Source organism: Cottoperca gobio, chromosome 14 (assembly GCF_900634415.1).
Source record: "Cottoperca gobio chromosome 14, fCotGob3.1, whole genome shotgun sequence".
NCBI classification, from domain to species: domain Eukaryota; kingdom Metazoa; phylum Chordata; class Actinopteri; order Perciformes; family Bovichtidae; genus Cottoperca; species Cottoperca gobio.
In genome coordinates, this window is record NC_041368.1 from 18314127 (window position 1) to 18326865 (window position 12739).

Below are 12739 nucleotides of genomic sequence, written 5' to 3' on the forward strand. Positions count from 1 at the left end.
CTGTAGAAAGTCATTTAAGACTATCTGGTCACTTTGAGTCATAAGCACTTGAATATTTTCAGTACATGTGTGAGTATGAATGTGAATGACAGGAAATGACCGGTACCTTCTTTCTGGGTTTCAGCTGATCCCTCCAGTCCTTCAGCAGCAGGTTATGTTGCTCATCCAAATACTTGAGCCTTTGAGTCTCATTCTCAATCAACAGGTGACATTTTTCATTCTGAAGCACAAAACAAGCTCTTGTTAACAAATGCAGGCAGTTCATCGTGCTCATGTCGAGCAGCACATCCTATAGACTGAACAACTGGAATTGTGACACAAACCAGTAGATCTACATGTGTCGAAGGTGAGTAAGTGTTTCGTCTCGTTCACCTGTAGCTGCTGCAGCTCTCGGATGTTGCTGTCACACTCGCCGATCATCTCTCTCATCTGGTTCTCGTGTTTCTGCTGCTGATGCAGCCTCTCCGCCTTCTGCCGCCTATCCTCCTGCTGAGAAAACTACCCGACAAAGAGAGAGAGTCACTAAACAGCCGCCGTAATGCTTAAATACGGAGAGAGAAACCCATTCCTGCCCATACCTGTTTGATCTTCTCTCTGTCCTCTGAGGAGCTGCCCGTTGAGTTGATGCGGAGGCTCTTCTTGAACATGGCCATGCGGGTCTTGGCCTCGCCGCGCTGGATCTTAGGCAGCCGGTTCTTCTCCTGCTGCTGCCGACCTTTCAGAATCTCAATCATTCGCTGATTGTAGCACTGCATCTGTTCCTGCTCCTGTAGCGACACAGAACATAGACCAAATGTTAAATTAATGTCAAGGAATACGGGATATGTACTTGGACAGAGCTGAAGACCATGTGAAAAATTGACACAGGTTAATAGCTGGATCGCTAAACATAAAATGGAAGGTTGATTCCCGATTAAAGACTTTCATTTGACATTTACTTGCCACTTAAAGTTAAATGGGTGTAGAATGGTGGGTGCAAACCTATTGTAGTAACAGGTTGTAAAATCCACTGAGTCCACTTTACCTTCTCGTGTTTTTTGAGAAGCTGATGCCTCTGGAGGAAGTACTGGTCCTTCAGCTGCTGCTTCATTAACTGGTGTCTCTCGTAAAGGTTCTTCTCCTCCATTTCCCAGATCGTAGCTTCATGGTCTATTCAAAGCGAGGAGGTGAAAAGAAGTGATCAAGAGTTACTGAAACGCAACAACACTGTGTCATCTTACTACGTAAAGGGTGGGCTAATAATAATAATAATAATAATAAGCTTTATTTGTATAGCACCTTTCATACAAGAATTGCAGACCAAAGTGCTTCACAGCAAAAACAACAATTAGTACAAGGACAGAATAAGAGCATTTACAGTACAATAATCACAGTGTAGATGTAAATGAGTCTGAAGTAACATTATAAAAATAGCCAAATTAAAATAGTATAAAATAGATACAATTGCAGAATTAAATTAATATAGCATAATTAAAATTGTATAAAAATAGCTGAATTAAAATAGCAGATAAAATAGCAGCCTTTACACATTCTTTGACATTTTCATAATCCCTTTGTCTGTACTTTCATCTATATTTGTCTTGCAAATAATCCACATACTTTCTTCCTATCCCTGTTCTCTGCTTCCTTCTCCCATAACATCAACTGTCTTTTATGTTCTTCCATTGTTTTCAACGCTTCAGATTTAATCTTTCTCTTACTTACTTTTTCCTCTTGCTCTCTCAACCTTACTTTTAACTTTCTTACTTCCTCAACACTAAATGATCCTCCTTCAGGAAAACCAAGCTTAAAAATGTATGAAATCATTTAAATTAGTTTAAAGTGGCTAAGATAAAAATATATAAAATATCACCATTAAAAGGCTAAAGTAAAGAGATATAAAATATCACTATTAAAAGGCTAAAGTAAAGAGATATAAAATATCACTATTAAAAGGCTAAAGTAAAAATATATGTTTTTAGCTTACTTTTGAAGATATTGAGCGAGCTTGCCTGCCTAATGTCTGCAGGTAAAGTGTTCCATAGCTTTGGTGCATAATAAGGCTAAGAACAATGGGACAATGGGACTTTGATTTGAATTAACCCCTGTGCTTAACAGATAATGTACCTCTGATGAGCCGCTGTTTTTTGCTGAGGCAATCCCTCTCCATCTCTGCAATCTCTCGTTTGTTGCTGGTGATGATTCTGTTCAGCGTGGTGTCCAGGTGGTTCTTCTGAGCTGCCAAGAATTTATCTTCCTGAAAAATAAACACAGAAAGACGTGGATGGAGGGAAGGAAAGAATGTTTAAAAAAAAAAAGGAGCTTCAACTGTTGTAAGTTAAGTATTTACTCCACAAGAGAACACACTAATGTATGATTGGACTTGACCAAGCAACTTACGTCTTTTATCTTAAGTTCTTGGAAGGAATTCATCCTCTGCTTCAAGGATTCTTTACGCTGACTCCTGGGCAGCTTATCGACAGAGTGTTTAACCTAAATGTATTAAAAGATGGGGCATTTCAGCTATATCCAATGAGTTTGACACATGATTTAAAACACAAGCAAAAAGAAAGTGAAGACAGAAGAAAATGTGTTATTCATGACTTTATAGGCTGAAGACTGAATGCTTTCTTTGACCAGTGTTCCTTCACTTCCTCACATCATTACCTCCTTTTTCTTGTGTTTTAGCTGATCCTGGAACTTGTTGAGGTCGCGTTCCTGCTCCGCTTTGATGCGTTTGGTCTCTTCCTTGAGTTTAACATGGTGATCTCCCTCCATCTTCTCAATAGTCTGCTTCTGGTGCTTCTCCAGATTCTCCAGCTCTACATCGTAGTGCTTCTTCTTGGCCTGGGGATACGACATGAGGAAACAAGCACACTGTAAGCTTCAGTGAAAATAAAAACAGCCCTACAGCTTTTGTATCACACCACCAAAAGGTTAGCGATCACATTGTATATGATTAAGAATTAGATTACAAAGTATTGACTTTTTTTATGGCATCGTAAACTATGACATTTTTCACAACACTTTTAATGAAACACTAATATGACTTTACATTTTATTATTATTACAAATTACATTTTTTATGACGTACTATACTATGAAAATGTTATTACATACTATGACTTTTTTATGTTGTATACCATGACAAAGTACAAAATCCAAAAATAAATGTTTGCCCTTCTCCTGCCAATAGTCATACAAATAATTTGTTTTAACATAAATAGAGAAACTGTGACTCACATTCATCTCCTGGTCAAAACGTCTCTGCATTTGGTCTCTCTGTATTTCCAGTTTGGCGTTTAGACCAGACTGAGCGCGGTGCTCTTCCTTCTGCAGCAAACGGAGCTCACGTAGCTCCTGACGCCTAAAACGCACACAAACATTACTTTTCAGATATGGTGCAACTTTAGTTTAACAACTTCCCAGACAAGCACATGAAGTGAATACGAACATGTAAGTCAATACTGTTACTCAGAACCAATTCTTTTAAAAAAGGAGGTATAAGAAATAGCAGAAATGTCTATTTTTCTCTCTAGCTTCTACAGGTTCCTTGTAAAAAAATAGATCAAAGTCTTGTCACACATGTAATGTCATATTCCGACCACTAGATGGCATGAGTATTGCACCGGGAACTCCTTAGTGCACAAGATTTTAATAATTTAATATATATCTAATATAATACTCTATTGATCATTCTATTCAAAAATCTAGACTCACAAAACCAAATACAGCTAATCTAATCCTTCCCCTGATCTAAAACAAACATTTTATTTTTCTTTCAAACCATAGAATACATATAAAAAGAGACCAGTACCTAAATGAGTCTTTTTCCATAACAGTATTTGTAAACTCACATCTCAAGGGGCTAAATACCAAGAGCGCAAGATGCCTGAAATAGTATGTGTAGTAAAGGCAACAACCAACAGGCCACTTATCACTGTACAGATCTGTGAGCTGAGGAATAAACAGGCCGCTGAGTTCATGGATCTCATTCACAGAGAATGAAAACTGAATGTGTGCTACGTAGGCCGATTGGGGTCATTCACATACCTCAGGAATCTCATTTCCTCATCTTTCTTCTCATCATCCTTGATGATCGTGGAGGTGGTCACGCTCACCTCCACGCCGTCAATAACAAACTTCCTGGTTCGCTTTAGAGTCTTACTCGAAAAGTCCTGAGGGGGCAGACAGAGAGGAACAAAAAGGTCAAACAAAAAAAAAAGGATGACATGAGATTAAATCAGACCTTAAGTAAAAGACAAACATTTGCTTGCTTTTGAGTAACATGCATCACTATTAGTGACTGAGAGAGCACTGAAACTGTGACGGTGGTTACTCTAGTCGTTTAGTAGTCTAGAGACATGCCGGGGAAAAGGAGTATTGGGGTGAAACTACTTTCTACAGTTTCCATTTTCAAACTTCAGCCCCAACCGACACGCACTCAAGTGACATCACCTGAGGCACTTTATCAAATGTCATGCAGCTCCCTCTGGAGCCGCAAAAAGGCTTTATGCAACTTTTCCCACATATACAGTAGTATTCCCCAAGACCTTGATGTGTTACATGGGTTGAGTTCCCCTTTAAATATGCGTGCCTTTGTGACTCCCAATGTAGCTTTTTCATCTGGCGGAAGAAGAGGCAGCTCTGTGTGTGTGTGTGTGTGTGTGTGTGTGTGTGTGTGTGTGTGTGTGTGTGTGTGTGTGTTGACAAGGGCATTACTATTCCTGTCAATCTGGTTCTACTGTAACAAGCAGCAATATGTTCTGTCTGTCATTGTAATGGGGAGTGCCATGTAGGAAGTAACCTCATAAAGTAAAAATGACTCAATGTGACATTGGCTTCTTCAATGCTTCACAACAATGCTGGGTGAAATTCAGTACATTTGGTTGGTTTTCACATTAGGAATTGCAGTCTTGCACCTTCTGCTGGTTGAGAAACTTGCAATCAGTTGAACAATGTTCCTATTTTGGTTTCTAATGTCTCCTAGGAGATTTAAGGTTTTAACCAAAGACAAACAGTCTATTTCTGATCACGGGCCTCCCAAGAACAGGCCAGTGACCTTTTACTTTTGTCATCAGATCAAAGTTGAATAAACCCAGTCTAATTTAGGACGTATGAGCGAGATATGAGCCAATACAACTAGGAAAGTAATGATACGCACATGAAATGTCACTACATTTCCCTTGGGATCAATAAAGTATCTATCTATTCTATCATGAAATGTTTAATATCAGTCAGAGTGAGACGTCGCCTTATAATTGAACAGACACAACTGTTATGGCTAACAAAAGGCACATGTCCCCAATCTAAAATCAGCCTGAACACACAATATTTACAAGACTTGATATGGCAGGGTTTACTCTGCAAACACTGGGTAGCTTAAACCCTGGATGTAGTCATTTCCTGGTTTATAAATAGGTTGTATATAAAAAAAAAAAAAAGGAGTAGAGGATCCAAGAAGCAGGATTTCATTTGGGTTGTGCAAACTGCTGTCCACTGACAAAGCTTCCTCTTGAACCCTCTACAGCTGAGCACATATAATGAGGCTATTGCCATAGATGACAGCTACTGGATGCTACCTTTGCACAGTTCTGTACTGTTGATTCCCTTCCTACATAACAGACACATTTACAAGAGCAATAAATCTACGTGACTGTGTGATTGAGTGTGTTATGAAGTACACACTGGCACTGTAATCGGTGGACATGTGAGTCATTCTGTAGCTCAACTGCGTTGTTTGTGTTTGAGGCTATAACATCCCATCTCTTGTCATTCACAAAACACGCCTCTCTCCTGTGCACACAGATCAATTCATGAGCACATGCTCTCAATCATATACACTTATATACACACACAATGGGAGTGTCCTTCCTGTCCAAAAAAACAAAGATAGCCCATTCTCTCTCACTGCAGGCTGCCGCTACTGAATAATCTGTTCTGGAAAGTAATGCAACAAACAGACACGAATCCACGCGCAGTCAATAGGATTTCAATCATGGTCAGTCCATAAGCCTCCAGAAGCAGTAGAGTGACAATGAGCTGCATAGAAACTTCCATTCACGCTGGTGAATGCTGAACTGTGCCCACACAAAGGACACTGTTGGTGCCGATGAATGGAAAATGATGCATATGTTGCTTCAGAAAGGCTTAGTGATAAATGATTTGAAAGAAATGGTCTTCTCTCCCTTCAGCTTCCTAACTTCCCTCTCTCGCTGGGACTGTCAGGCTAAGCACATATTTGGTGATCGTTAAATCCTGTATTGATTATTGGAATTCTCCATTTTTTCCCCCTCCTTTGTTTTAAAGTCAAAACTGCATTGTTATGAGGCGACATTGTCATTTTTGGAGATTTAGTTGTCACATATACTATTCATATTCATAAATACATATTCAGCATAAATCATAACCAATTAAAAACAAAAAATCTTCAGCATTAACTACTATCATTCTCCATATCCTCCCTAAATGCAGTGTGTAGTGCAGGCCAAAAGGAAGACAGGCCATCCTTTCAGATGGTTAACACCCACACCCCAAAACACAACACAATGCTTTTTCAGTTCCTCTGTGGGTGTTGAGAAATAGGAGGGGTTTTCATACATTAGGCAGGGAGCTACCTCTTCTACGCTGCTCTATGTCACCTTAAAAGACATGTTCTCCACTGAGACACTTCAGAGAATCCGGCTGATTCAATGTAGAGAGAGTTTTGCTTTGTGTCGACTCACCCTTGCAGACATCGAGGTCCCCTTGGGGATGGACATGTCCATGCTCTCTGATGCCATGCTGCCTGAATAAGAGTATCGTTTGTTGAGAATCCCTCCATTGATATAAGGTGAGACAGCCTCGGCGTTGGGCTCAGAACGGGGTGTAGACAACGGGGTGAGAGCAGGAGAGTGAGAGGGAGTGGGCGTAGGAGTATCTGTTGGACTTGGGCTCGGCGTTGGAAAGCCGCCGTTAGCCAAACCGTTGCTCTCCGCCTCGGTCACCTGGATCTTGGGCACCTCTGGGTCCGTTGAGTCTATAATGATGTCAACATGTTCCTCAGATGCTTCGGGCTGGATGAGAGATGGCGGCTGTTCTGTCTCTGGGGTCTCCACAACAACCTGGAAATACATTTTAGTTTTATTAATAAAAAAAAAATCACAGTCAATACTTTAGGAATATCAATCAGTAGATACAATAATATCTCATTGTCTTTATCTACAACGAGCACCTTTTCCTCCGATGTGGGGGTACTTTTTCCATCCTCAATGCCAGAATCGGAGCTGGAGGTCTTGGTTGACGCCTCGCTTTCAGATTTCTCAGACTCGAGAATGACTTCGTCGGCCAGTTTGTCGCCCAACTCCTCCAGATCTTTTTGAAGGAGGTTCTGTCGTGGTAGGGGAACGGGGACCATCATGGCGATGCCTGGCTGCTCCTCTGTAGGTGTACCTGGCTCAGCCCCTTTCCTGGGTAGAGGTATTGGTGTGGTTGGGAGGGGTGTGGTTGGGGAGGGTGTGGTGGTGCTCGGGGTGTCCAGAGACTGGTCTCCTTCCATACTGGTTTGACTGGTCTGGCATGGTTCCTTTGCTGGAGACTGAGGAAAAGGGAAAAGGAAACTCCTATCATGTTTCAAACATTTGGGAGACCAGCAATGACTTAAGTCCAACTGAAGTCACATGTAGTCAACCCTGTTAGCAGTCAAAAATAATATCAAGGTGTTTTTTAATTCATTGTTAATAGTTATTATTGAAAAGAAAGAAAAAAGCAGGAAACATAATGTGGAATGTTGATCAAAGACTGATTGTGTTGTGTAGCAGGCTGCTTGTGACGCTGATGTTACCTGCTTCATGTAAGATTTAATTAGCAGTATTCTGTCAAACTAATACAAAACTAGGGCGACGCCATCATGAAACCAAAACATATTACATTACAGGTCATTTAGCAGACGCCCTTATCCAGAGCGACTTACAGTGAACTAAGTACAGGGACAGTCTCCCTGGAGCAACTCAGGGTTAAGTACCTTGCTCAGGGGCACAATGGTGGCAGCCCTGGTATTGAACCAGGCCTTCTCGTTTGGAAGGTGTACCACTAGCCCATCACCACCCACATATCAAATATAAATCTCTCCCTTTTCGTTTCTCAAAAGGGAACACAAAAGGACAAGTGATTTACAGAACACATATGTTGGAGATCATTTAACTTGTTTTTACTTTAATGTTTCTAATACTAAGTCCAGCCCAGGGGCCTTTACTGCATGTCATCCCCCCTCTCCCTCGCCGCTGCCTTTACTGTCTCTCTCCCTATCAAAATAAAGCAGAAAAAATAATCTTGAGAATGTCCCACCTTCAGTGAAGTAGCCTTCACCTTTGTTTTGGTAGGAATGCAGTCATTCCTGCTAAGTCTGCTACTTTTCACACGGTGGCTGAGATGGCTAGTAAATCACCAAGATTAGTGTGCGATTCCTGATGAGCACTTACAGCGGTGGTTAGTACTATTGAAAATTGAAAAATCCTGAATAAAATGACCAATAAAATATCACATCCTAGAAGCCGAGTGAAGAAATCTCAAAAAGCACTCAAGGATTGTGTTTAATTATTTGTAAGGCTCTTAAACTACCAAAGAATAAATAAATAACACTCACTAAATGTTTGACTAATATTCCCTGAACCAAAAAGGGAAAGTAAAGAGTTTCTGCATCAAGCACATACAGGCCATTTTCACAATTTGAAACCTAATTACAGATGGTTCCCTACGTGTGCTAGACATGGCAATTCTATGGTCTGTAATTATAAACACCATGTGTGTATGTGCACACAAGTATGTGCACAGACATTTGTCAAACTGAGCAATTCTGTTTTTTATTTTTCAAATACCTCTCCGCTGTCAAGAGGCAACAATACCATCAGACATCTTTAGGGTCGGTTTCAGCCTTTCTAATGTCTCAGCAAACATCTCTGTCTGGCTGTGTGTGATGTATAGGAAGAGATAAACGGTCAGATAACCGCTTGGCTGGCTTTCAGGGCCTTGCAACTGTATGTGCCAAATATATTGCAGTGTGTGTACTAGAGTGTCCTCGCTGGAAGAGATGAGAAAACAACGGGAATGATATCATAATTAACTAAACACAGGGATAAGAAATCTAATGTTTGGACCACATATTTACATATCAAAATATATATGTATTAAAAATAGCTCGATAGCAGTGAACTCATTTTAGTGATTATTCCTTTCCTTGAAAACACAAAAGCCCTGTAATCTAGTTGGATTTTTATCTGGCAGAAACTCCTGACACACAGGAAATGATGAGTTTCAGTTCTTAAGTTTAGTAAAGAGAAGGCAGGATAAAGTCAAACCGGATACATAAAGAAAATAGCAAAAACTCAAACTTTATCCAAACACCTCAAATGTTTGATTTACAAGATGGAGAGGGCAGTCATTTTCTACTTCCAAACTGCGCTGTTGCCAAGGTTTTACCCTAAATAAATGTGGATGTCCTCACACTAACTGTTGACATTAGGGGAGGAAGAGGATAAGAGAAAACGTCCATGTTCAACACATTTGTCTGGTCACAGCTTCCTGTTGGAGTATTTTTTTTTTTTTTAAAAGGTCTTTTCACCGCGTGTGTGTCCCTGGTGTACCGTAAAACGTCTGTCTTTAGTTAAGGGTCACATTACAGCAGCAGAACAATGTGAAATCTTTCATTATTTACTCCATCAGGAGGTTGTGAAGTGACATCGTTTCTATACGGGAGCGAGGACGAAGGCAGCACCTATATTTAACTACGTGTGGGTGTGGGTGAATGCCAGTATTCCGGTTTCTGTTCCTTTGTTTGTGCTGAAGGCAGGAGGTAAGCTGCACTCTCAGGCTACTTTATGTCACTTTCTAAATTGTATGCCTTCTGTGGATTTATGCAGAATGGACCTTTTAGTCTTTTGGCAGGAAGGACATGTTTACCGAAAAATGCAGTTCAGTGGGGTCAGCAAAGACTTCAAAAAGCAGGAGAAGTGTACGCTTAAAGGCAGAACAGGTTTGCTTTTCGAGGGGAACGGGTGCATGTGCTTTTGTGTTTCGGTGACACTAAAAAACGAAGACTCCAGTCAGATCACAACAGTTACTGTGTCTATCGTTGACCTTGTAAACCCAGATCACGTGTGCCCTTACAACCCAACCCATGGACTGCCCAGTCTCCTTTTGGAAACAAACAGTGACGGAGAAGAAAATGAAAGGACAGAAAGTAAAAAAAGTACCACAGTGAGCTCCATGGCGTCGTCCTCCTCGCCTTCCTCCCTATTGTCCTCTATTTCCTCCATGACTTCAGCTTTGGCCTCGGCCACCAGCTCCCGCAGCGGGCGGTTAGACGTCACCGATCTCACAAAAGGGTGCTGTGGACACATGGGATGGTTAATTAATTAGCAGTTAAAATACACAGAGTGACTGATACTTAAATAGCAAGACAACTTCTTGTTTACCCCCCCCTGTTGTATTTCATCTCATGCTTGTAACCACCACAAATATCCTTCGCACGGCATTAGGCTGTTGCCCGTACAAAGACGGAGACAGACTAAAAGAAAAGGCGGCTTGATGCGACCACACGATAAACACCGCTACAAGCATAAAACAATATGTGCTGGAGTGAAGCAGAACACATTATCCATAGATCTGAGTATCTTCAGACCATGAGACTATTGTGTGAGGGATGCAACAAGAAATAAGATAAGGAATAAGATTAGGCTGGATGCAGAGGAAACTAAAATTATGTTGAAAATAAAGTAATTGCAGTCAAATACATTAGGTTGCATAAGGGTCTGCAGAGGTGACAGACATTAGAGGCAAGACTACAGGAGACTTTCACTGCAAGTGAAATTCTATCTGCCACCTGCCAGTTCCTGAACAGCTACAACAAAAGTGTCTCTACAATACAACTCTCCCTTTAATGGCACACTGACGCAGCAGTTTAAGGGCACACTGATGTAGCAGTGGTCAATCATCACGTCCGTAATATAGCAAGCCATCTTTAGTTTTACAGCTGCTGGAGACGAAATGTGTGCAAACAGGGCAGTAATAAGTTGAGTGCAAGGAGAATAAAAAAAGCTAAATTAAATGTTGAGTGCAGCTGATCATCTATTATTCAGATGCTTTGCACCACCGTGTAATTTAATTGGAACAGCTGACAAAGGGAAAAAGCTACAAGTGGTGCTGGACCATGAAGTGTGCATTCAGGGTGTGTGTGTGTGTGTGTGTGTGTGTGTGTGTGTGCACATTTGTTGATCACAGTTGTCTGAGTGCAGGGGCTTGTCCTCGAGGACTGCATTAGGCTTCAGCTTTTAACTTCTCCGATGACTAACAACAGTCAGCTATTGTCTAGTGAGTCAGGGAGTATATAAATGCTGAGTGCCATGTAACCATGCATCACACCTCAGTGGTAATGAGATTACAAAGACAAGAGTATTAAATATATTAAAATCCATATACATACAAATGCAGTCGTTTTAAACTGGAGCAAATGTCCAATTTAAGACACAAAAGGGTCACAGTATTGTTAATATGTACCGTCCTGTCCAGCCTTCTTTATCTGATACAGCTTTATGATCCAGTGTTTCAACACAAGCACAGCACCTGATTTAGAAGAAAGCCACGCGGGTATAGTCAAGACACACAGTTCAACTGATTCAGGCTCCAACAGCCACACTACCACTTCCTGAGTGCACACAGACATGCCGAGTGATCAGCGACCAGGCTGTTAAAGCCATACAAACATGTGGTGTTACGTAGTGAGATGAACAAAACGCTGGGACTAACAGCATTTGCAGCCACACTGAATGCTCCAATACTACTTGGGAAAAAAAGATTTACAAGTGTGTGACGCTTGGAGGAGGGTGTGACAGTTGAGCTAGTGTTGCAAAAGGGCACATGCATTGAAGGGCAAAAGTAAATAAATAACCCAGTTTCTGTGCATAGGACATCTACTTTTTAACTAGGTCAACAGTTAAGAAAAAAAAAGGCATATTTAAAGACTTTAAGGCTCGAGATTCAGACAGACTTTGTTCAAAGTTTAAACAGAATCAACCAGAAGCACTAGATGAGAAAAAGCAGGAGAAGAAAACGAGGAAGCTTGCCCTTTAGAGAAACCGCATTATACAACAGACATCAGAATCAGGCACCAACGTTAGACTCAAGAGCCAACAATAGGGCGAATACTACCAATCCATTAATTGACTATTCCTTGCAGCTTTAGTACCATCCTTTATTTAATATAAATGCCTAAAATAGTAATATATATTCCCCAGATTTTGAAAGATGTTAGCTCAGTTACCACTACCGATCCAAGCCCACACTGAAGAAAATATTATCTGTGCATTTATTCTCCTTTCCCCTCAGGCACCATTACAAAAGCTGCTAGCAAACATCTGAGATTTGAGCTTCAGACTGTATATTGTAACAACTGAACTCAGACCTCTCAAGCTAAACCCAGTGTCCTTGAGGCAAGTGAAAGGGCAGAAAAGGCAAACAGTGTAGTATTGGTGCTCTGTTAAATGGAATAAAAACTTTTTTTTTACTGCCATTATGGCTCAAGATGTGGATCAGTGGAGCTTATGTCCCCCTCTTTTAGGTTTCACGTTGCTTTAGACACAAAGCGGCTGATTTTGGCTCTTACATGGATGGCTGGGCGTGAAAAGGTTAAACGTGAACAATATGGCCCATTAGGGGACCGGAGGTGGGGGCTGCATGAGGGGCAGAATGACTCGTGTAGCAATGACAGTATAGTGTGTGTATTTAC

General features: G+C 41.0%; 1 protein-coding gene across 1 annotated transcript in view; it reads right to left on the bottom strand.

Moving 5' to 3' along the window:
- The window catches only part of stk10 (serine/threonine kinase 10), a 38262-nt gene that overhangs the window by 2305 nt on the left and 23218 nt on the right, over nucleotides 1-12739 (bottom strand). Inside the window, exons 8-19 of the mRNA XM_029447415.1 lie at nucleotides 10209-10343; nucleotides 7193-7555; nucleotides 6705-7082; nucleotides 4033-4157; nucleotides 3223-3346; nucleotides 2647-2826; nucleotides 2380-2472; nucleotides 2107-2236; nucleotides 1025-1149; nucleotides 579-767; nucleotides 373-498; nucleotides 107-220 (exon numbers count right to left, since the gene is read on the bottom strand). Of these exons, the coding sequence (XP_029303275.1) occupies nucleotides 107-220; nucleotides 373-498; nucleotides 579-767; nucleotides 1025-1149; nucleotides 2107-2236; nucleotides 2380-2472; nucleotides 2647-2826; nucleotides 3223-3346; nucleotides 4033-4157; nucleotides 6705-7082; nucleotides 7193-7555; nucleotides 10209-10343 (2082 nt within the window). The remainder of the gene's footprint in view (nucleotides 1-106; nucleotides 221-372; nucleotides 499-578; nucleotides 768-1024; nucleotides 1150-2106; nucleotides 2237-2379; nucleotides 2473-2646; nucleotides 2827-3222; nucleotides 3347-4032; nucleotides 4158-6704; nucleotides 7083-7192; nucleotides 7556-10208; nucleotides 10344-12739) is intronic.